The following is a 24,806-nucleotide window of genomic DNA, read 5'->3' as shown; positions in this document are numbered from 1 at the left end:
GCAGCAGTCAAAGTCTAACAGATGCACGAACAATTTGGTGGGCATGATAATGAGTCTTTAGCAAGCCTCTAACACTTTATGTAGAAAAAGTGCTGGAGCATCAAAATCGTGAATGTTTCCCTATTTTTGTAGAACTTAAAGAAAACATAATATTAAATTACAATAAAGAAAATTATGGTTATTTACTATTACTACATTGTGTATAATATTAGCAAAATAAAATAACACTTAAAAATAATAAAATATTAAAACGCTGATACAGTTTAAGTAAAAATTAAAATTGTTTTTTCACGTCCGCCGCTGCGCCGTCTCTGGTCACGTGATCTGGTCAAGTGATCTCGTGAAGCGTCACGAGCGTGCTGTCAGAGGCTGTAAAGATGGCGGCGGGGATACTGCGGCTGCGGCGCATCTCTGCGGCTGCGGCTGTTTTTCTCGCTTTGTTAAACGTGTTGAAGCCGGCGAGCTGCGACGAGCAGGTGCCGCTCGTCCTGTGGACCAGCGGAGGGTGCGTAGCCGTGACCTTTTTCTGATTTTGGTCCCGTTTCCGCGGCTCCTTCTGCGGCCTCAGCGGCTAACGGTTAGCCGTGAGAAAAGCAGCGGACACAAACTGTGTTCTCTGCTTCGTCACCTCAGCACACGGCCCGGAAAGCGTTTAATTTGAGCGCTTCATTGGCTGTTAGACGGGGTTAAATCAGAGAACGTGACATGAGAATATCCTGCAGCCCCAAGGAGTGACGGGTGCAGTCTCACCTGACAGCTAGCAAACACACCTGCATCTGTCTGTGCTGCCTGACACAGTGCAGTGTTTCCAGCATGTGTTATCAACGGCTTTAATACTGTAAACTCTTTGGAGAATTAAAAACTAATAAATTGTGTATTTGACGGCCTTTGATGAGAGTCTTCGGATGTGAGGAGTTCACATTGTGAAATAAAACAAGTGACGCTCTTAGCTGTTACATTTTTTTTCACCTGTTTTTCTAATATTCAGTCTTCTGTATCGGCAAGAAAACCAGGAGTGGGCTCTTTGACGTGATGCAGATTTAACTGCAAATGATTTAGTATTCATTCATTAAAGGCGTTATACGTTCTTGCGGATGGTAGAAATGACAATAATAAAACTGCTTCACCGTGAATACATCAGATTCGGTCTTGTAGAGGACTGTCCTTGTTATGTAGCAGCACCTGATGACTCCTCCACCTGTGCTTGGTGTCTCCTCCAGCATCTCCCTGCCAGCTCAGGCTCCTCCAACAGCCGGACACATCATTGGGCAGCAGCAGCTGGCCTCCTACCTGGAGAAAGCTCTGGACGTCGGACCACATAATGTAGTCCTCTTCCTTCAGGACAAGGTAAAGACCTGAGCCCTCACGCTGTTGTTGAGCATCCTTTTTTTTCCCTGAGTCTCTACAGCTAAACACAAGCACAAATGCTCCTCATCTCCTTTGCTTTTTTTAAGGCCCCTTCCCATTTATGTGTATGATCATGTAGCCTTTTCACATTCATCAGAACTCTCTAAGTTTTGGTATTTCTTTATTTACTTTAGTAAAGACTTTTAAAACTAATGGCAGACGGCCTCACAGGTCAGCAGTGTTTGACTGATGATTAAAACCGTCTCTCACAGTTTCTCTTTGCACTCTTTGGTCTAAAATATTTATGACTCCATTGTTTTTCCTCTCGGTCTTCAGATGAGCATCGAGGACTTCACCATGTATGGAGGAGCCTTTGGAAACAAGCAGGATAATGCGTTTCCAAACCTGGAGGTATTATCACGATTAAACCAAACAGAATGTTTCCGATTTACACTCAGGTGTGTGTCGCTCACTCATGGTTTTTCTTCTGTCCCAGGGAGCTCTGATGTCATCGTCCTCCTCTCTGGTTTTACCTGCTGTTTCCTGGCCTGCATCGAATGCAGTGATTGGCCAGCTGCAGGACCAATTGGACACCTCCCCTCTGTACATGGACCCTGAGACGCTGAGCCAGCTGAGACTGAACGCCTCCTCGCCTGCTCTGCTCGTGTTCAGACTGCCCTACGGCATTGGGTCTGTTGACTGTTCAATAATTAACCGTTAATCTGATTTCCTGCTGTGAATGTTTAAACTCTCAGTTAGTTTGTGACAAATGATATGATCAGTTCCCTCTGCAGAAACCTCATGGATCATCCTCCGTCTTGAACTGCAGCTGGTAGTTTTGCTCATTTCGATCTCAGTGTAGCTCAGTGACCTGTGGTCATGTCCTCCAGGAGGCTTTGAGCCTGTTGTAATGGTTTCTAAACAGGCCTTCATGTCACTGTTTGTACATTTTCTAAAAATTCTAATTCAATTTCTCAAAAGTCACACGGTAACATTAAAGAGCTAATTTTCTGGAGGGGAAATGACCCACATACCTTGTCTGGATGAGACTTAAAAACACTCAGAGCCCCTCCTCCAAACACATTAAGACTCATCCATCCTTCCTTCCTTCCTTCCTTCCTTCCTTCCTTCCTCAGTCTCTTATTGTTGCCTCGTTTGTCGTTTCAGAGCTGATCTCATGTCAGCGAAAGAGATTCTCAGTGGAAACGGTGAGTCTGTTTAATCTGACGCGGTGACTGTGGAGCTCATTGACTCTGAAGCATGTAATTCTCACAACCATCTGTGAGCTGTAAGCTGTTTATTCACTATTTTTTCCTGTGACTGTTTTCTCTATGACGCGTGTTTTTCAGATGAAGTGATTGGTCAGGTGCTGAACATCATGAAGTCGCAGTCTGTTCCGTATACGGCTATCTACACCGCCCTGCGGCCCTCCAGGGTGAGTCCGAGTCTCATTCAGAAACGTTTATACATGTTTGCAGCTGTTTTTCATATCTGGCCCCCTCCCTCCATCTTTCTTTTTCTGCACAGGAGGCAGCGTCTCTCTCTGTGGAGGCCGGTCTGGGTGGGGGGCGCGCGCTGCTGCAGGCCAGAGGAGAATACAGGGAGAGGGGCAGAGAACGGGAGAAGCAGCGGAGGATCAAGGAGAGGGCTGGATCGTACCCACCCGTCGAGTTTAAGGTGGAGTCTTAGCTGAAAGACACAGATAAGGAAACAGAGTCAAAGGCCTGCTCAGTTATATCATTTCATATTTGTAACAATTAACATGATTTTTTTATTCATTTGAACATTAAATGAACTTAAGCTCTTTTTCCCAAAGGCTGTTTTCTGTTTGACTGTAAATAACACCAAACAAACTGTTGTAGAGGAGAGCAGTGAGCATCGAACAAAATCTGAATTTTTTCCAAGTCATGAATGAAATTAACACGCTGACATTGACACGCTTTGCAATAAAAATCCAGAATACTCTGAAACTAATTTTAAACTTAGGTCGGCAGCTCACAGGGTGGTGCTGACGTCAGAGATGTTGCGGCAGAAAATCCAAATGCCATTGTAAGGACCTTTCTGTTCACTTGTCATTCTGCAGGAAGGTGAGAACAGCTGCATCCTGCTGTGGGCTAAAAGCCTGTCAGTGAGCATCCTCCGCAGCGGTCGCTGGGAGGAGCACGACCTCACCCCGTCCACCTTTGGAGAAGGCGTCATCCCCAAACTCGACGGCTCAAGCTGCGACAAAACCAAAGCCAGGTACTTTTTACCTGTAACATAATACAATATGTAAAAAAAAAAAGTGAGTCATTTTCATGCTGTGATGTGAGCATCACTTAGCTCTGATGCTGCTCAAACTGCAGTCTGAAACTCAAATGTAAATGAAATAAGGTTTTAAAATGGTTTGTTTTTCATGAAATGCTGCTGAAGGTGTAAAATTTTCATTTAGTGCGTTCTGGTGGGTAAAATCAGTCAATTCAATTTTATATACATATCACCAAATCACAACAACAGTCAGTTCAAGGTGCTTTATATACAGAAAAAAATCCCAACAATCATATGACCCCCTATGAGCAAGCACTTTGGCGACAGTGGGAAGGAAAAACTCCCTTTTAACAGGAAGAAACCTCCGGCAGAACCAGGCTCAGGGAGGGGCGGGGCCATCTGCTGCGACCATCGGGGGTGAGAGAAGGAAGACAGGATAAAGACATGCTGTGGAAGAGAGACAGAGGTTGATAATAACTAATGATTCAGTGCAGAGAGGTCTGTTAACACATAGTGAGTGAAGAAGAAACACCCAGTGCATCATGGGAATCCCCGGCAGCCTACACCTATTGCAGCATAACTAAGGGAGGATTCAGGGTCACCTGGTCCAGCCCTAACTATATGCTTTAGCAAAAAGGAAAGTTTGAAGCCTAATCTTGAAAGTAGAGATAGTGTCTGTCTCCTGAATCCAAACTGAACCATAGCATCTGTTCTCCTAATGATATTTTAAAGTTATTGTGAGTATTTTGAGGTGTCACGGTTGAGTTCTCTTTTTGTTAAACGATAATTCTTCATCTTCCACTGATCCATTAACATCATTTGGTTGGCTGTTTGTTTATTGTTTGCTTCAGAAATGATAAAGTATGTTTTGGTCTGAGTTTTAATATAAGCTCTGTAAGCGTTGATCAGCTGTCCCAGAATAAATGTAACAGCTGTGACAGGAAGTCAGTCACCAGCAGTCAGTCGATCTCACTGCGATGCTGTTTGTAGTGTTGGGGTCCTTTAGTGTTATGAACTCTGATTTGTATGAAGAATATTTTACATAAAGTTGACTAAATGTCAAATTGAGTTGTTTTTTCTTCATGTTTGTTTCTTTGCAGGTTGGTTCTGAATTATGAGAACGTCCTGAACCACCGCATCTTCAAACTGATGTAAGTCTGCAGGCACACACGCACACCTACATGCATTAATATATTACATTTATACTACTACTTTGAAACTAAAGACATGAATCAGTCCTGTGTCACTCTTGAAAACACCGCTCGTTGGTGTTTTTCAGCTTTGCTCTGAGTCAGCGGCATTACAAGGTGTCTGCTCGGCGCTGGTTCACGCTGGACGCCGTGGAGCTGGAGTACGACGGCACCAAAGCCACGTTTAACGGCAGCAGGAACATTTATGCTCCCGCTGAGTACTCGTACCGCTGCGAGTCCGTCACCAGCTTCCAGTGGCCGCTGCTCGTCCCGCGCACATCCAAAGACCCAGCCAATCAGTGGAGGGTCTCCTTTGAAGACTTCCAGGTAAGATTAGCACTTCATGTTGACTGATCTGTTTGCTTCCATGTGTCTTTGGGCTTTGAATAAATGGTTCCTCTTGAATGTCTGCAGATGCTGACAGAGCGATGTCTAGACCACATTAATTATAGTTTTAATTGTAGTGCAAATTGATGAAGAATACTGGTTTTATCCTGATTATACTGGTTTTATAACAGTTGGAAGCTAAAATTACAAATGAAATAAAAATATTAGCACACGTCTTATTTGTCATGTTGGCCAGCCTTCCTCCTGTCTGAGCTACAGTGGTCCTAAGCCATGGGTCAGCCTCCCTCAGCTCATCAGCTGGGCTGAATTAATGAAATGGATTCATTTTTGTAGGAGAAACTTCTCCCCATGTTTCAGTTTATTCTGGACGTGTGTCCTTTTATTTTAGGATCCCTGTCTAGGTCACGGCCCGGGAGCTAAACCCGGCTCATGTGAATATTATAGATGCCCTTCCTGACACAGCCTCAAGGAGGCGCATCTTTTCATTCAATAAATTAATACATTTTTAAAAACATTTACTTATAACTTTGAGAGTATGTTATGTTCTGGCCTGTTATGTGAGTTTGAAACGAAGCAGACGCCACATTTTGAACCCCTCCTTCTTCTTCCCGCCGTCAGATTCAGGGCTTTAACGTAGGTGGCGGGGAATTCTCATACGCCAGCGACTGCGCCGGCTTCTTCTCCCCGGGCATCTGGATGGGTCTGATCACCAGTCTGCTCATGGTCCTGGTGCTCACCTACGGCCTGCACATGATTATGCAGCTGCGCACGATGGACCGCTTTGATGATCCCAAAGGCCCGGCCATCTCTGTGCCACAGACAGAGTAACACACCTGCACCACACCTGTCCATCCTCCATCCTCCTCTCTATCCTCTCACTGCAATGCTTCCACTCCTCCAGCTGCATTCCTCCCCCCTTCCGTCTGTAGTTGGGCATTATTCAGTGCTATCATAATAAGGGTTTATTCATCGGTACATAAATGTGTCCGTTTATATTTGAAATATGGGCTGAAGGTGGCCTCAGTTTGTCCTCATGTGTCAGCCTCTGTAGGCTGGAGGGTTTTCCAGAGTCCTGCCTCTAAATTAAGTCCTTAATATTCTTTGAGAAACACACACATGTAGAACATGAACAAACCTTTGGGTGATCCTCCAAACTTTATCCAGTACTGTATTCACATCAGCTACAGTTTATAGTTATGGAGGGATGATGTGACAGCAGGGTCACAAACCTGAGACCTTCCATGACAGTGTGACCGTGACCTCAGCTAACATCAGCACCGCCCACAGCAGGAACATCTTTGTTTGGTGATGGTCACAGGTCTGTACACTGGCTGTACTGCTCTGAGCTCAGGTCCAAAGTTGTGTTCAGAGTTATTTAGGTGCTGTTCATTATATGTATTTATTTTTTTAAGCATTAATATGATCCTAAAATGGAAAACCTAAACCTTCCTGTGCTTCATGTAATATAATTTTATGTTTGCTGTTTCTGCCACACGCTGCAGGAACCTCTGCATGCATCAGCAGCACAGCTCTCACCCTCTCTGTGCTCCCTCTGAATGCACTTGATGAGATTTAGACTTTCTGGTTAGCTGTCATAGTCCTGTTGAGTTGTAGTCTCGGCCCGGGCTGAAACTAAAACTGTTTAATTCGAACACTTTGTGCAGCTTTTGTTTAGTGAGGACTCTGGGAAAAACCTTCAGAATCATAAATGTTGAATATCCTTCAAAAACACCTGAAGCATAAACTGAGCCCAGTCCTCAGGCTGGATTCATCTAACACAGGAGAGGGACGACTGTACATACGGGAACAAATGTAAGTTATGAAAAAAGTTATTTATTGGTGAAACTGCTGTAATTAGTGTGTTTGTGTTTACATTATTTGACCAGTGAGGTGTAGATGTTGAATGAAGGGAGCCCGCTCTGTTTATGGATGCTAAAGGAATCATTTCCACTTTATTTATCAACTTCAACATTCTCGATCAATTTGAGGAAAAAGCTGATAATGAAGCATTAAAGTTTCCAGTTTGAGTAGTTTTACTTGATTTTTGTGTTTATTACTGAAGTGCACTGAAACGTGTTCAATGTGGAATTCATTTTGTCTCAGTTTGTTTTTCCATGATTTGTAGTGAGCATCGTCGATGTTTGGTCTGTGTTGTGCTGCTGTGACCTCCAATAAAACATCTGTGAAGATGGAGAAGCTCAAGTGTTTAATTTAGGTCAGTCTCAGAAACGCTCACAGGCCCGTCTGAAGAGAACAGGCCTCACAGTTTAAAGACGCCTGAGCTGAGATGAGAGAGCGTATAAAACAAATACAGTAAAGTGAGTGCTATGTTCACAAGGACAGGGCGTGATTCAAATTGTAGTGTAGTTATGCAATGTTAAGATATTCAGAATGTGCAAATATTAAAATTGTTTGAAGTTGTTTTATTTTGTATATAAATGTTCAGAATGGCACATTTACAGGTCATGTTATGGAGGACGTGACAGATGATCACAGTTCTCTGTGAAGGCCTCAGTAATAACACAACATGCAGTGACTGACATCGATGAGTTTGCTCAGTATGTTGAGCTTAAAGTTACAAAGTTTTACTTTTTTTCTAACCAGATCACCATGGTAACACATTAACTTCGGGAGGGGGGGGTCTTTATTGGTTTGGGCTGAAATCAGCTGTGAGTCGTGTTTGTCTGACTGCTTTCTGCAGTGACACTAACACATTGACACGTTCAGCACACATCTGGTCCATGAATTATGGGATGGACACCTTTAATGTTAAACACAACGCTGAGGCACAGCTGGTTGATTAATTTTATTTTGTAATAAAGAAGAAAAATTATGAGACGTTAAATTAGTTTAACATTCAATCATCTGTCGACAGCCTGACGGTCCTGTAGGCGTCCGTATACCGTTGGCCACGTGTTGCATTGGATTGATCTACCTATTGACTACTGATTGGAGAACGATTGCATTTGAAGCACAAACATGATGTTTTATTGATGTGATTGATGTTCTTCTTCCATCACATCTGCAAAGAAATCCAAATGATTTTCACAAAGGGTTTCATCTCAAGTCGCATCTACTGAAAAATAGGCGAGCTTCGATGTGTCCACGTGTAGCTTTGTACACATGATTTTAGGTTTTCTGGTGTCTGCTCTCTCAGAAATGTTGCTCACAGAGATTGAAAGACTCCTGAACAGCTCAAAAGGGTCTTTGAGGTACTTACACTCGCAGTCGTAGACCACGTCCAGGTACTTGTAGGTGCCTGGACACGGGTCTCCAAACACCGAGTTGCTTACTTTGATGGAACAGCTGTGAATGCAAATGAAAGTGGGTGAGCAGAGGCTCCAAATACACCGAGTCATTAGAGAGAAGGTGTAAAGAGACTCGGTGTCTGTACCTCTCGGCTACTTTGCTTGTGGAAATGGAGCACTGGGTGTTTTTGGGCTGAGCGGGAGGACGTTTGTAAGAGCACGTGGTCGAGTCATTGCAGCCGTATTCAGCCGACAGGATGACGATAACGTGTCCTTCATCTGCAGAACAATTCACACTGTTAAACTATCGGAACTGAAAACTGAATAACAGTCTGTTTGTAATTATTGCATCACCACAATTATAAACAATGAAGAAAAAAAAACAGCTTTACCACAATGAAGGTTTGCATAAGAATGTTCACATGTGATACTGTGGACTGAAAAAGAAACAAATTTCCATACAAAGATTAATCTCTCATCCACAGATTTTTCATGGTATCAGGTTTGTGAAGCAGTCCTGAAGGCACTCACACGGACAGTCGTAAGCCACCTCCAGGTACTTGTAGGTGCCTGGACACGGGTCTCCGAACTCTGTGTTGCTCGCTTCGATAGTGCAGCTGCTTTTCCCGTTACAGCTGTGAAAGCAGACGAGGAGTGAGTCAGCAGAGGCTTGAAATACGTCTGAGTGAAGATGTAAGGCTGAGCAAAGATCGAGCCTCTGTACCTGTCAGCTACTTTAGACGTGGGATTGGCGCATTGGGCATTTTGGACCTCACATTCTGGACGTTGGTAAGAGCACGTGCTCGTATCGCGGCGTCCGTAATTAGCCCAGTGGACGGCGATGACGTGTCCGTCATCTGAGGAAGCGTTCATGGAGTTAAACTATGACCATGTTTGGGTTTCTGTCAAACCAATACATCAACGATACAACAGTATGAAATGTGTTCTCACCACAATGAAGGTTTGCCTGAGATCCTTCACATGCCACGGTGTGCACTGACAAGGAAACAAATTAGAAACCTAAAATTCATGTTCAGATTTCATCACTGGGATTCAAAAACCCACTTAAAACATGTTTGTAGGGACCAAAGCTCTGCAGCAAAGTGTCCTGAGGGCACGTTGGAGCTCTCTTACGACTCTTTGAGGTACTTACGCTCACAGTCGTAGACCACGTCCAGGTACTTGTAGGTGCCTGGACACGGGTCTCCAAACACCGAGTTGCTCGCTTCGATAGTGCAGCTGCTTTTCCCGTTACAGCTGTGAAAGCAGGTGAGTGAGTAAACAGAGGCTTTACATACAGCACTTTGTCAGAAAACATCTAAACAAGTGTGCACAGTTTGGGAAACCGAGGTTACGGCACGAGCATGTGGGGCTGCAGTGGGACCGGGTCATTGGTGTTTATTGATCATGTGACTGCTGATCGAAGCAGCAGGATGAACTGTGAAGTGTTCAGTCACATCTGTGTCGGGCTGAAGAAAGAACGAGCCTCGGTACCTGTCAGCCACTTTAGTGGTGGGATTGGGGCATTGGGAGTTCTGGATCTCGTGGGTTGGGCGACTCTGAGAGCAAGTGGTCGTATCGCGGCGCCCGTAGTCAGCCCAGTAGACGACACTAACCTCTCCTTCATCTGAGGAAGAGTTCACAGTGTTAAATGAACACCATGTTTGTACATCAATGAAACAAATCCACCAGAATCACAGAGGAACTGCTCCACTCACCACACCGAAGGTTTGCTGTGGATCCTTCACACGCTGTGCTGTGGACTGAAAGAGAAACACAGGCCGCATCACAAACTGTAACAACTCATGGCCAGATCTGAGTTTTGAAGTATTCAGATACAGACCTGCTGGGAAGCAGGCAAAGGTGGTGTCCAGGTATTTGCAGGTGCCGGGATCAGGAGTACCAAAGATTTGGATGTCTATGTCACATGTTTTCTTTCCGTCACAGCTGCAGGGAGAGAGAGCGGCTCACTGACGCGATCACGTTATGATTTCAAATGTTTGGTACCGACAGTGATCACCTCTTCTTGATGACCTTCAGTTTGTCATGCTGAGAGCTCTGTTCTTGTTGTCCACATCTGTACTCGACTGACTCCACAACAATCACGCCGCTCTGTTTCACACAGTACGAGACAAAAGCAGAGATTAGAGAAAGTCAGAGCAGTTTAAACAGAGCGAGTCTCATGATATTTTTTATATTGTCAGTGAATGTGTTTATTTGGATGACTCTTTGAGAAAAGTCCTCAGACTTTTATTATTAAACAGCAGAGGTGTAAGAGACTTCTTTTGCAGGACTATTTCCTGCAGCGGCTCGGTCTACTTTGTGTTCTTTGGTTATGGGTTAGAGGACAGGAGACTGCTGTTCGGATCAAGGTCACAGAGCAGCATCAGGCTGGGATAAACTACCAGCCTCATCCTTTTTATTTTGTTTATCATTGGGTTTGATTATATCGATCAGTCACATGATGCAGTGAGTGATGTTACTGGGCGCTAATCAGCAGCTGTCTGTGTCTGTGATGCTAACACAGTCTGAGGGTGCAGCTTGATAACACGCTGATTAGCACTCGACCCTCTGAGTCTGGAGTGACCTCTGAGGTTAAAGATCACACGATCAACACAAACCTGCAGGACATGAAAAGAATTTAGTCTTAGGGTTCTTCAGTGTTGGCTTTTAAATCTATAGCCATCATTTACATACAGTCTATGTGCGCCTTACCACAGCCCAGGTGCTGGACCAGGTGGCCGTCGCAGGTGATCACTCTGTTGGTGGATATGGCAGTCGCAGTGGACGGGACAAAACGTTTGGCTTGGGTTAAACCTGGAGGGAAAAATAAAGTTAGAGTTAAAAAAGCAGAGTGCGGATGAGCTCACAGTTGATGGTGTGTGTGGGGTGTTAAGGTTCAATATTAAGGAGGGATATAGGAGGAAATCCAAATAACACACTGATCCGGCCGGGTGGAGTCAAGCGACGATTTTAATGACCACACGCAGCGTGGGGAGATGTACACTGTACGCAGACCGCATCAGATCTCCGCCCAAAAAACTACACAGGAAAGGTTTTATAACATCAGGGTATATTTACTGACGCCCCCTCATGCGTCAAGCAGATACATACATGCATACGTCAAATCAAAACCACAATGACTTTTAACATAGTTTGAAAAGAACATTTTCTCCTCTCCAAGCCAGGTGTTTCCTGTCGCTGTCCTGCCCGCGCTTATCTTCTGGAACATCAGCAGCACGTCTTATGACAACTGTCCCAAGCAAAACATGATCCAACTTTCACCTATAAATGATTCTCTCTGAGTGTGTGTGTGTGCTAACCACAGTTGCACCCTGTTTCACCTCGCCAACTAGCTCCTGACCTCTCACCAGACAGAGAGACAGAAGCCACTCTCATATATGTAATAACCGAACTGAAACTATGTATATATAATCTACTGAATAAATGTTTTAATCAAGAACCTCTACTAAAAGCTTATTCAAAAGATATAAATGAATAAAAGATAATAAAGAATAACCTGGTTATTCAAATAGCATCATCCAAACAGCTCCTCAAAATAACTTACACTTAGACTCTGCTTTCGGTTTCGCTTTTGCAAAGCGTGCAGTTTCCTGTCTTATTTTGGCACAGAGTGTACTCAGCGTTAGGCCTGTCTTTTACAATGCAATCTGCATATAAACATTTAAGATTATATGAGCATTCAAAAGCATTAAAGATTATAGATTCAACTCAACAGTTTAAAGTGGTTCTCACTGGACCTGTAATAAAGGCTAATATGATACCAGTATGTTTGAACATCTGAATGCAATATCAATATTAATTATTAATGGAATGGTAATGATGATTATAAAAAATAGCAGCAAAATATTTCTCTAATCTCCACACTCCCTCTCTTGGTGACCCTCTTTAGAGGGTCACCACACTTTGCTTATTTCATCGCTCTGACCCTCTCTAGCAGTCTTCTGACAACAACCTCATATCATCTAGCTGGTCCAGTAATAAAACGCCAGCTCCCCCCTTAGGAACACTCCATGCGTAAGATTAGGTTTTTTCTCGGTCCCTCTCTTGTGGTCCATCAGGCCTCCTGCAAAGGAAACAAAACACCTTTTCCTTACTACGCTTCCCTACCTTACGTTCATCAATTGTTCTCTTCATTCAAACTTGGGTCAAGCTATCATATGTGGGACCTTCTACTCAAAAGCATGAACCTAATTATGTTTTTGACCTTTTGACTTTTACTCATATATATTCTTGAACGTTACGTTCATCTCAGTGCACATCATGTTAACACTCTTAAAGCGCTGCTTTCACGCCCCTGCACATGTTTCCTGTTGCACGCTCTCCTGTCCCTTATCTGATTATCAACATCCTGTACACAACTTACTTCCTTTTTTCTGTCAGACTATTCAGAACAGGCCTATTCTACTAAAAAACCAAAGAGAAAACAACCATCTTAATCAAGTAAGTTCAAGCATATAAGCAATTACTCATGAACAAATTTTATCATAGCTAAAAGCTGCCTAGAAACAACTCCTGTGTGTTAACACTAACTTCATTTTAAAACTCACATTTCCTGTGTTATAACCTGTTTTGGTATAGCATTTTATTTCATTTTGCTCCTCTTAGTGTAAGGGTACATTCTAATTATACTTCATCAGACTTAACCAAAATATATATATATGCTTTCCCCCCTTTGCTCCTGCTTTAAAGCAAGAAACCTTGGTCACTTCGACAAGCGTTCGTTATTCTGTAACTGCATTTTATATGATAAGACTCATGTGGAGCTGCATGTGTTATTTCGGTATTTCACATGTCACACAGTTTCATTACAAGCGAAACTCCTATTCAGTTCCTCTTTTCTATCACTTGTTGCTAGGCCAGCTCAGATTCAGTTACAAGTTAAATGAATGTCAGGCCTTTGGCCTTACATGAGTATTGAGTCTCTGTGTTTGTAAGCGTGTGCGGTCTTCTATGCTCTAGTCAAACTACAATAGATTGTCTGGACATCGCGCCAAACAAAGCTTTTGACCTTCAATTAATGGACTGAGCCACAACCCTTTTATAAGCACAAAATGCAATGTGTATAAAAATCATCCTCTTAAAAACTCTCTCCTCTTCCCTAAAAATAAATTTATGTAATATCTGTTTTTTAAACCCTACATTATAACAACTTATCCTAAAAATAAAAAAGAAATCAAACATTTTCTACTCCTAAAATCTTCACTAGTTTTCCCCAAAGCATATCTCTTATTCAAAGTGTCCCGCAATTCCCCTTTAAGTTTGGTATACAGCTTCTTATGAACACCGGCATTTTATCTTCTAAACAGGATTCAGTTCATTCTAATCCTTTAACTTAAACCTGAAAATAACAATTTCTGCCCCAGGTTTACCATATCTAAATCATCCAAAACTCCAAAAGTCATAAAATGATCCTAAAAACCATTTCAAATTAACCCTTGATTCCCCCCTTTACATTTGACACATAAGATGTGTCAAATGTAAAAAAACTCAAAATGCTTCACCCGGGCTTAGGAAATTAAAACAAGAAGGTTAGTCATCTCATTTCACCAAACACCTCGGCGATCCTCCTCTCAGGTATATCTGCTCCGGCCCTGCAAACCTGTGTTTAAGGAATGAAATCAGTTTAATCATCATGTGAAATCTTTTCGAACTCCTGGCTCCATCCACAGCCTGCATCCTTGGAACTTCCTGAAAACAAAACCTGTACTTTACATTTCATACTCAATTCTCCCCCCTTATTATCCAATTTGTGTTATAAGAAAGAAAACTTAAAACAGAACAGTTATCAGTCATGTGTTTCTTCAGTTAATGGTAACATGAGTTATATCAAAAAATGTTCCCCCTTTAGCATTTGGCCTTCACCCAACAATATAATGTAATACCATAATCTAACCCCAGTCAATAAAACAGAAATTTCCTCAAAGCAAACATCAGCAACCCAAAATCAGCATCCTCTTTCTCTTGCTGGCATGACAGATTGTTTGTCCACATTTATTCATCCCAACCTTGGTCCAGTCACACACATTCACTCACATGCATTCACACCAGGGATTGCTAATAGTGGAGACTCCCGTGCGAATAATCAGATACTCCACATCAGCAACACGAGCTCATTCATTTGTTTTATTTTGTTTTTTGTAGGAAAATAGTTCTTTATGCTTTTGACTGGATTGAATCGCTACAATCCTTTTAAACAGAGACTCACAACCAATCAGGTCCCCACAGGTAGCCTTCTCCTCAGCCAGTTATAATCTGGAAAGCCCACCTTATGTTTGTTCTCCCGAGAATTTTGTCAGCACTGTTAGTTCACTCTCTTCCAGGCCTGCTTCAGAACAAAAATGAAAAAAGAGAGCTGATTATTAGCTCATCAAACACAAAACAAAATCACCTGACAGGTTTTTTCTAAGTGCACTGTTACAAAAATAATGGGCCCCTCTTAGACATGTCCATGTTTATTAAAACTCTCTCTATTAAAATAAGAAAACAAACCTAACCGAATCAACCCATCACTACAACAATCTTAAACAATCTTAAATTTCACCCGTTCAATACACCGAAAACCTTGTCAAAAGCTGCACAGTTTGCACACAATAATGTCCCCCTTTAAACACTTTACCATACTTAGATTCAGCCTAAGATATAAACCCAATACAACAACGTATCATCACTAAATTATAAATTTCCTATCCAAATTTGCACCTCTGAACAGACCTGACCACCGTAATGAATTATCCTGTTACTTTACCATTATATATTTCACCGAGTAATCCTCCTCAGTCACTGCTCTGTTTCCTCAATTGAAAGCCTCAGTCACACAGACACACAGGAAGCTTCTTCGTCACCACTCACTCCAGCTAATTTGCATACTGAGTCATATCTCTACTTCAGGCTTTAAGTCTATTTTATTAAACATTCACACCATTCTATCACTCAAAAAAGTAGCAAGCTGATTTTCATTGCATATGTTTGTGTTCTTAGCCAGGTTTAATCAATGTCTATGCATTAATCTTCATGAGCTTGAGTTTGAGAAAAATGTACCATGTCGACCAATCAAAACATGGCATTTAGTTAAGAAATGGGAGGAAGTTTTAGGAGTGACGATGGTGTTTTGATATGTGAGAGATTTGCAACGTTTAGCGCAAATCTTGTGTAGTTAGTGTGTAGTTAGTGTGTAGTGTAGTCAATAGTTTTGTTGTGTGTGTCAGAACAATGAGGCGGCTGCTGAGTGTTACAGGTGTTACAGCAGTGATACATCTCCTGTTGTCAGGCCTGCAGGTATCAGGCTGTTGTTCTCCTTTATCTCATAGTGGACAGAAATTATTTTTTGGAGTGGCACAAATAATTTGTGTGGCATCAGATTTGATGCAGAACAGCTGATTGTTCTGTAAATATTTTGAAATGTTTGTTTAAAAAACGCCTTGGCTGCATTTTTAGGTAAACAGCTGAAAAAAACTTTGTTTGCAAAACTCAGTAACTTTTTTGAAGAAGTAACTATATAATTAATTGCCCAACATTGGTCATTATATACTGTATTTGGCAGACAGAGTTACAGGACTCTCCCAGACCACAGACTCATAATACAAGTCAGAGCTTTATTTTTTTTTTAAAAGAAAAGAAAGTTGTGTTTTCAAAACTGGAGTTCAAGTTATTTTTACTTCTAATAGTGTTAACATCCTACACAGGTCATGAACAAGATTTTTAAAAAATTTTTCATTGTAAATGGCTAAAGCAGTTAATTAAAAGTAGTCTAACATAAATGTAAGTGCTGTAATTTTATTATTTTAATAAACCATGTAACTTGGATGGATTCGACGCTGGCGATGCAGAGAGGTCTGTTAACACATAGTGAGTGAGAAAGGTGACTGGAAAGGAAACACCCAGTGCATCATGGGAATCCCCGGCAGCCTACGTCTATTGCAGCATAACTAAGGGAGGATTCAGGGTCACCTGGTCCAGCCCTAACTATATGCTTTAGCAAAAAGGAAAGTTTGAAGCCTAATCTTGAAAGTAGAGATAGTGTCTGTCTCCTGAATCCAAACTGGAAGCTGGTTCCACAGAAGGGGGCCTGAAAACTGAAGGCTCTGCCTCCCATTCTACTTTTAAATACTCTAGGAACAACAAGTAGGCCTGCAGAGCGAGAGCGAAGTGCTCTAATAGGGTGATATGGTACTACAAGGTCATTAAGATAAGATGGGGCCTGATTATTTAAGACCTTGTATGTGAGGAGCAGGATTTTGAATTCAATTCTGGATTTAACAGGAAGCCTGTCATGGCTGTGTGCAGGCAGGCATGGAGAAAGGACCCAAAATGCAGGACTCGGGGGCAGACGTGGACTCAAAAACACACAGCTTTATTGCTGGATAGCAACAGAACAGAACTAACCTAAACTGAGAAAATAGAAAATAAACTAAGCAGGCTGGCAGACAGAACACACAGTTAACATGAGGGTTGAAGAGACGTTAACGACGCGACAGAGAACAAAGGAAACACAGGGCTTATATACACATGGCAGTAATCAAGGGATGAGAGACAGGAGGGGAACACACCTGGGAGAAATCAGAGCTGACGGGACAGGGGAAACGTAAACTGAACACACTCACATGAGACGGGGACCTTCAGAATAAAACAGGAAGCACACGACAGACAGAGACACAGACGCAGACTCATAAGCAAGCACAATAACATCACGGACAAACAGAGAAGACCAAACACAGGCCACCTAAACTAAACATGAGGGCAAGCTAACAAAACCCAAACCAGAAATACTCATCATCATCGGCAAAGGAACAGAACACAATTACAATCAAAACAGCATCACCAGAGGATAAGAAATGATCCATAATGCAAAAATAAACCAAAGCATAAGAAACACAAAATGCTGGGTCGAACCGACCCAGGACCGTGACACAACTTCTTTGAAAAATTTGTGTTTTCCTTCAAAACGCATTGTCCACACAGCAGACAATGGACCAAACTTTTGGATTAATTGAGGGTAGTGCTCAATGTAGTGGTGCTTTGGCCTTATTGTTTCATTCGGGAACACTTTTTGAAATAGATGTCTATGTTCTGCAATCTTGCAGTCAAGAAAGTACATGGTTTCCTCTGTAAAGCTTGCAGACAATGACAACTCAACTACATCTTTTAAGTTCATCAAAACCTCCCAGGTTTCATCCCCCTCAGGAATGCGATGACCAACTAGTAGTGGCAAAAGTCGGAGAAGTGTCCAATTTTCATGGCCATTTCCTCCAATTGTTCGCTTGGAGTAAAAGTTCTTTGTGATGAGCTGTGGTTGATTTGTTCTGTCTGAAAATGCATATGGAAATAGTTTGATTGCCGCATTCAAGACTTCAAGTGTGAAATATCCTTTTGATACAAAACCCTTCAAACACAAGGCTAATTCAAGTGGAACAACACCCTCAAGGAGATCATGCAAAAGGTCTGGCGGGTACCCATCAACAACATGAAAATTTTCCAAGCTTACAGTAAGAGGACAATTTCCTTTCACACCATATTCTTGAGACATGGCAGAATCCTCCAAAACGTCACGTACATGTCTGTCATGACTTTCTTTAGTTCTTGGTTGAAACGTGCCTGTCCGCACTTCCTTGAGCTGAATTTCTTCCCGCTTTGCCATGCAGAATCTGCACATCCGACTGACTGTGAAGCTTTCAAAGAACCCTCCTAAAGAATGGGCAGCTAAATTGTCTGCTGCGACAAATAACACAGTGCCTTTGATGCTGGATCCTAACTGCTCAACATATACACCATGTTGCTCCAGTGAAACTAGGTCCTGAATGAGAGGGTGAAGAATTTCACTATAGCCGTATTCTTTGATGTGACTGACCTTGCAGAGCAAGGCAAGCTGAATAGAGTGAAGAGACGAGCGATATTTAGGGTGCAAATTGCCAAGAACCCAGTAAATGGCACAAAGTTTGTGTTTTCTTTTTGAAGTTCCCAAGGGATTAGCAACCTCAAAGTCATCAATGTACAAGCAAGGAGCTATTCTGAACTCTTCTTCTGTCAAGAGATGATTGTCTTTGAATCGGAAACCATCTTTGTATGACTTGTAACCCTGTGTCACATTTGACTCAGATGACATGGCCTTATCCAAGATGTCCCTATTGCTTAGAATTGTCTGCAGCATTTTCAGTATAGGGACATACAAAAATGTGTGCTTGTCTTTTTTCAGCGCATACTCAATGGGCATTACCACAGGAAATTCTCTTAAAATGTATACTGTTCGCTTGCTGGTAGTTGACAATGATCCTCCACTAGAAGTGCATTTCAGGAATGCATTATTATCAGTTGATACCTTAACTATCTCGTTCACTAAATAGTCATCAGACTGATGTAGTATTCTTTGAATAGAGGAATGGATTAATGGCTGTGACAGCAAATGAATTTGGTTTATCTGCTCTATAACATCTTGCAGGGCAGTTTCAGAGATGTTAAAAATCGAGGTCATTTTCAAGAACAGAGCAGCTACATTATGTTCCAACTGTCTCTCCAAATCTTCTACATTTTCGTCGGATGTTAATCCAAATGCTGTATCAGCAGCATCAGAATCACTGTCCTCGGGTTCAACTGTCACAGTGTCCTCAGGTCTATTAGTCCGAGGTTCCTCTGAGACATTCTCTGAAACAATTTCAGATTTGAATATCATCTTACTGTCAAGCTTATGCTCTTTGCTTCTGTGTGCATTGAAGGTGGAATAAATATTGCTCTTAAAGTTACAGCCCTGATATGGACAACTGACTTTTTGCTTCAGCTTTAAATGTCTTCGCAAATGGGTGAAAAAGTCCACTTCACTGCATGGCTCCACAAAGTCACACAGCTGGCAATGGAAAGTAATTTTCCTCCCTTTACCTCCATCATTTTGGGCATGCCACACTGATAGGTGTACCTTGAGTGCATTAAAAGATTTAAATGTGTACAGACAGTCTTTATAGAGGCAAGGAAGTGGTGATGTCCGTGTATGGATCCCATGTTTTAAGCGGTAAGCTTAAATAGGTAGCCTCTCTTTTCAGCACAGAATGTGCAATACTTACAAGTCCACTGCATCCGAAGATCTTGATGTACTTAATAAATCTGAAAAGAAATAATAAATTTAGCAGCTCGCTCAAAATCAAAGAGACCATTAAAAAAAACCAAATGATTACCTCAAAACTGTTGAGATGTGCAAATAAATGAGACGACTCATTTCAAGTAAAATATAACAAAAGAAAGTATAAAGTTTATTAAATGTTCTAATGGTTAGAAGAAACAAAGCATGCAGCTCTATTTTTGTGAGACTGAACTTTTAGAAATCCAATAGTGTGAATTACATTAACAGCTGTTATTGCAACTTTTACTACAGCTTTTATAAAAATACAAATTCCCAAAGCTTTTTCATTGTGTAGGTAAAAATACCTTTACTGCTGGGATTGTTGAATGTATGGTATTCCCACCATCAGTTTACGCCTGAAGAGGGAAGGTGCACAGCAATTAAATGCAAACATTAAAAACAAAAAATAAATAAATAAAAAAAATTACTTTAAATTTAACAGTGACAATCAAAAACTTCGCCACAGTCAATATACTTTTAGTAAATGTTCAATGGACTATTTCAAGATTTGAAACAATATAAAATATTTATTTCGCATGATCTACTCGAACAGGACCTTCTCCCTGCTTAATGAGCTCCTGGCATATAAATTAATCAGCAGGTAAAGATCTGAATGACAAATTAAAACTAAATGTGGAAACATTTTTTTAACACAATTTATTTGCATTATTTGTATTCAACTGTATACCTTGCAATATAGACATATACAAGTTACAGCTTAAACTGAATTTAGTACACTGACAGTGTGAAATATCTGTAGTATCACAAATGTGGACAAATGTGGAGTGGACACCTGAAATTGAAAGCTCAATGCACATGCAATTTGTCCCGAGAAGAATGTTACAGTGGCTATAATATTTTTTTTCTCTTTTTGACAAGTAGGAATTGTCCTCAAAGATATTTTTACTTAAAGAAATACAACTGCAGATGTTTAAACCATAATTACTAGACATGAGTGTGCTCCCCTGCAGAAAAGGACTGATAAACAACATGAAACTAACCTTGTAGTGGGCCATAATAAACAAAAAACATTAATAAATATCTGAAAAGTATGACAGTAAAACTTAATTAGCCACATTTGCCTCCAATGGGCCTCTCACCCATTCCACATCCACACAGCTCTGCCTCAGTCTGTAACCTCTTACATCCTCAGCTCTGCTCCTGAAACCCATGAGATCCAGCTCTGGATTTCACTTATTTGCTCGGACTAGTTCTCCACACTCTTGTGGACTTGTTATACAGCCGAACACCAAAGGTCTGTCCCAAAACCTAGGAGGACTCAGTCTACGTTGGCCACGCAAGTGATGTCCTGCAATAGCGTGGTGAAATGGGCTGGTCTAGCCTTCAGATTTACGTCACCAGCTGCCTCAGTTGAGTTTAATAAACTCAGCCGTCTGCTCCTTCCTCGCTAATATATAACAGAACATTGGAGTAAACGCTTGACTATCTCACACTTCTGTTTAATCAGTTTTCTGTTTAAAAACTGTGTGAAAACTATAACTTTAATCTCAGCCAAACCGATTTACTCAGGAACAAATAAAACACTAATAAAAGCCAAACAATATAGTTATCTAAGTGACTTATAGATCATGTTTAACTTGAGTAGTGAAAGACTGCGGGGGGTTTGAAAACGATGTGCCGGAGTCCGCTGTTCTTGCCGGCTCTAGTGAGCCTTGAACCCCCGTCTAACTATCGGGCTGGTGGGTAACAGACGTCTCTGAAAACGTCGGAGCACTTTTGCAAATATGTGATATCTTGATAAACCGAGCAGATATTTGAAGTTTACACAGCTACATTCTCGCCTGAAAATGTGTGAAAAGCTTATTTTGTGATGCAGAAAGAGTAATAAAAGTAATATTAAAACTAAGTAGCTGCCGCCATTGTTGGAAACTGGAATTGGCTGGGCCGCGCTATGAATTCTGGGATAGGATACGCCCCACCAAGGAGCGTGGCTAACAAGTTTGAAATAATACTCTTTCTTTAGCCGGAAACAGCTAATGGCATCAAACCCGCCAAAAAGATTTTCAGACAAGAATGATTTTGTTAAATGTAAAAATGGCCGAGGTTGTTACAGAATGACTTAAATTCACAATAAACACGTTATTGATACTCAAAAGCATGTGCCGTAATAAATCTTGCCAAGAAGTTATTTGCAAGAAAAAAAAAATCAAAATGTGATTTTCCACCTTCTCCATTATTTCAGCCTTGAGAAATAAGGCATTATGTGGATATTGCCATAATTTGTAAGGATGTAAATGAAGTCCCTAAAAACCTCTATCCGTATATGTTAAAGCTAAAAGCTAGGCTAACATTATCGCTAAATATCACGGCTAACCTAAAACTGAGTTGCAAGAAACTGTAAGATACCAAACCATACTGCAAGAAAAAACAATTTACTCACCAAAGCAGTGAAGCAAGGGCAAAAACTGTGGTGATACTGACAATAACAAGTAGTATCGGTGTGGTCAGGCATGTACCTGAATAGACTAAGCGCAAAGTCCCAGCGGATTCATCTGCACCAATTTTAGGTGGAGGACCTATTTTATCCTTCCGCTGACACTCTAATGCCATTTTTTCTTTGTCTGTCTGTATTAATACATATATCTAGGGCTGGGCGATATGGCCTAAAATCAATATCACGATAAATTGAGCAGTTAACCTCGATAACGATAAATGGACGATAACCACCCCAAGTGCCAAAAAAACAAACGTTGAAACAAACGAATCACATGGTTGTGCTGCAGGTGGTGGAAGAGGTTGGTTGTGTTACCTTGACTTGACGCAACAGTCTTTTTGCAGAGTTTACATTTAACAATTTTTTGATCAATATCATCCTTGTTGAATCCAAAATGTTGCCAAACGATTGATGATGCATTTTTTTTGTTAACAAGCGTCTCCTCTTCCTCCTCCACCAGCTCTACCTCCGTCGCTGCTGCTTCAACATTTAAATCGTCCTCCATTTGTTCACCCGTGTCTCGTCTTGTTACAGGTAGCAGTGTTGCCAACTCCTCAGTAAGGAAAATCGCTATTGGCTGTCCTAAAAGTCGCCAGAAGTCGCTAAATGACATCATCGCCTAATTTGCATAATTGGTCATGCTAATATAATTGTAACCTACGTTGTTGGCGAGAGAAATAACATTGTGTTAGAGACATAAAGTGAGTAAAAAACGTCCTAAATGCATTTAGAATTTATTTAGAACTACAAATTAAATTTATTTTAGCAATTATTGTTTTTTTTAAAGTCAGAATTCCAACCCTGCTCCTTTATCCGGGCTTGGACCGGCAAAAAAGACCCGAAATAGGCACTCTGGTGGAGTTACTTTGTGTGTGTGTGTGTGTTTATAAGTAGTTTTAAACCTCGTGATCCACAAAACAGCATAACAGTAAAAGAAGAACTGACTGCGTTACAGTCAGTGCGGGAGCAGCGGCTTCGCTCATGCGCGATTCATTTGCAGTTCGGACGCATAGGTGTGAACATCGTCTGGCCTGATAGCAGCTGGGGGAGGACTATCCTCCGCCTGTGAGCGCTTTGGTACGGGCGAGGTGCCCACGGCAGCACCGCTGCTTGTTGAGAGTAAAAGCGATACCCACTTTCATGTCAAAAAGTCGTCATAAATAAATCTCCAATAACACCAGAAAAAGTCGCCACATTTGTCGCTAGTCGCTTTTTAGAAAAAAAGTCGCTAAGGGGGTCTGAAAACTCGCTAAATATAGCGACAAAGTCGCTAAGTTGGCAACACTGACAGGTAGTAGAGTCATGTGACTCCACCCCGTCAAGTCTGTAACGTAGCACAGCGTCTTAAAGGGACATGAACATCGCCAACCTGCACATGCCTTTTCTTTTTTTTTTAAATACCGAATTTACCGACATGGGCAAAATGACGTCGATGAGAGTCATAAATTTCGGTAACGATAAATTTTTGATATATCGCCCAGCCCTACATATATCTATAAAACCACCACATCAGAGTTTTTTTATTTGAGAGATTGAAGACATTTGATTGACCTACAATTTGCTGAAAACATTTCAAACTGAGCTGAAATTAGTAATGCATTTTAAGATATGTGGTGTTATGAAAATTACTATAAAATAAAGACACCGACTTAAAGATTCAAAAACCAATTAGTTTGTATTAATCATTAACCATTAATAAATAATTGGAAATCATGCAGCGATTACATGCTTATATACACTGCTTATTTGTTTCTTCTGTTTGATATTTGTTCAAAAATTACAATACTAAGATGTAAACTATCTATAAAAATACATCCTGTGTGTCTTTGAACAGTGGAATCATACAAACTCAATAAAGATAAGCCAGAAAACACAGATTCTGTGTAGAGTTCTAAGAACATTTTTTTTTAAAGTTAATCCAACTCAAATAAATTGAGTTTATCATCTTTTTTTTAATAGAAAGTACTGGTAACTTATTTAAACAAATGTTAATAGCAAGTTGATAAAAATTGAGTTCACTCAACTTAATATTTTTAATTAAGCACAATATTACATTTTACAGTGAAGAGTAGCAACATGGGGGTCTCAAAACAACTCTCAAATGACCTGAAGACAAAGATAGTTCACCATCATGGTTTAGGGGAAGGATACAGAAAGCTGTCTCAGAGATTTAAGCTGTTTCCACAGTTAGAAACATATTGAGAAAATGGAAGACCACAGGCTCAGTTCAAGTTAAGGCTCGAAGTGTCAGACCAAGAAAAATCTCAGCTAGACAGAAGCGATGAATGGTGAGAACAGTCAGAGTCGACCCACAGACCAGCACCAAAGACCTACAACATCATCTTGCAGCAGATGGAGTCGCTGTGCATCGTTCAACCATTCAGCACACTTTACACAAGGAGATGCTGTATGCGAGAGTGATGCAGAGGAAGCCTTTTCTCCGCCCACAGCACAAACAGAGCTGCTTGAGGTTTGCTAAAGCACATTTGGACAAACCAGCTTCATTCTGGAATAAGGTGCTGTGGACTGATGAAACTAAAACTGAGGTATTTGGGCATAACAAGGGGCGTTATGCATGGAGGAAAAGAACACAGCATTCCAAGAAAAACACCTGCTACCTACAGTAACATATGGTGGTGGTTCCATCATGCTGTGGGACTGTGTGACCAGTGCAGGGACTGGGAATCTTGTCAAAGTTGAGGGACACATGGATTCCACTCAGTATCAGCAGATTCTGGAGACCAATGTCCAGGAATCAGTGACAAAGCTGAAGCTGCTCCGGGGCTGGATCTTTCAACAAGACAACGACCCGAAACACTGCTCAAAATCCACTAAGGCATTCA

At 41.3% G+C, this 24,806-nt stretch overlaps 3 protein-coding genes across 4 annotated transcripts; 1 reads left to right on the top strand and 2 right to left on the bottom strand.

Annotated features, from left to right (window-relative positions):
* The first annotated feature begins 338 nt into the window (after positions 1-338).
* atp6ap1a (ATPase H+ transporting accessory protein 1a) lies at positions 339-7,323 on the top strand. The gene is made up of 11 exons (XM_031729072.2): positions 339-505; positions 1,221-1,347; positions 1,684-1,758; positions 1,844-2,037; positions 2,515-2,555; positions 2,697-2,782; positions 2,875-3,024; positions 3,431-3,588; positions 4,695-4,745; positions 4,874-5,111; positions 5,751-7,323. The coding sequence occupies exons 1-11, from the start codon at positions 378-380 to the stop codon at positions 5,958-5,960; spliced, it is 1,458 nt and encodes a 485-aa protein (XP_031584932.1). The 5' UTR covers positions 339-377; the 3' UTR covers positions 5,961-7,323.
* On the bottom strand, positions 6,838-11,475 carry LOC116311857 (rhamnose-binding lectin-like). The gene is made up of 14 exons (XM_031729070.2): positions 11,466-11,475; positions 11,096-11,197; positions 10,401-10,536; positions 10,224-10,327; positions 10,099-10,143; positions 9,875-10,007; positions 9,534-9,637; positions 9,332-9,376; positions 9,105-9,237; positions 8,912-9,015; positions 8,773-8,817; positions 8,527-8,659; positions 8,353-8,438; positions 6,838-8,154 (listed from the first exon to the last, which is right to left on the bottom strand). The coding sequence occupies exons 1-14, from the start codon at positions 11,473-11,475 to the stop codon at positions 8,120-8,122; spliced, it is 1,215 nt and encodes a 404-aa protein (XP_031584930.2). The 3' UTR covers positions 6,838-8,119.
* Positions 11,476-16,644: 5,169 nt separating this feature from the next.
* On the bottom strand, positions 16,645-22,415 carry LOC120435131. Of its 2 annotated transcripts, none has more exons than XM_039604119.1 (3): positions 22,279-22,415; positions 19,814-19,864; positions 16,645-19,492 (listed from the first exon to the last, which is right to left on the bottom strand). In XM_039604119.1, the coding sequence occupies exon 3, from the start codon at positions 19,065-19,067 to the stop codon at positions 17,208-17,210; it is 1,860 nt and encodes a 619-aa protein (XP_039460053.1). In that variant the 5' UTR covers positions 19,068-19,492; positions 19,814-19,864; positions 22,279-22,415; the 3' UTR covers positions 16,645-17,207. The 2 variants fall into 2 exon arrangements, with proteins under 2 accessions (XP_039460053.1, XP_039460052.1); XM_039604118.1 differs by lacking the exon at positions 22,279-22,415 and adding an exon at positions 21,910-22,003.
* Between the last annotated feature and the right edge of the window lie 2,391 nt (positions 22,416-24,806).

The sequence above is a fragment of the Oreochromis aureus genome, linkage group 20, assembly GCF_013358895.1.
Source record: "Oreochromis aureus strain Israel breed Guangdong linkage group 20, ZZ_aureus, whole genome shotgun sequence".
Lineage (NCBI taxonomy): Eukaryota > Metazoa > Chordata > Actinopteri > Cichliformes > Cichlidae > Oreochromis > Oreochromis aureus.
The sequence above is the reverse complement of the archived record's forward strand: the minus strand, read 5'-3'. Positions and strand labels throughout refer to the sequence as shown.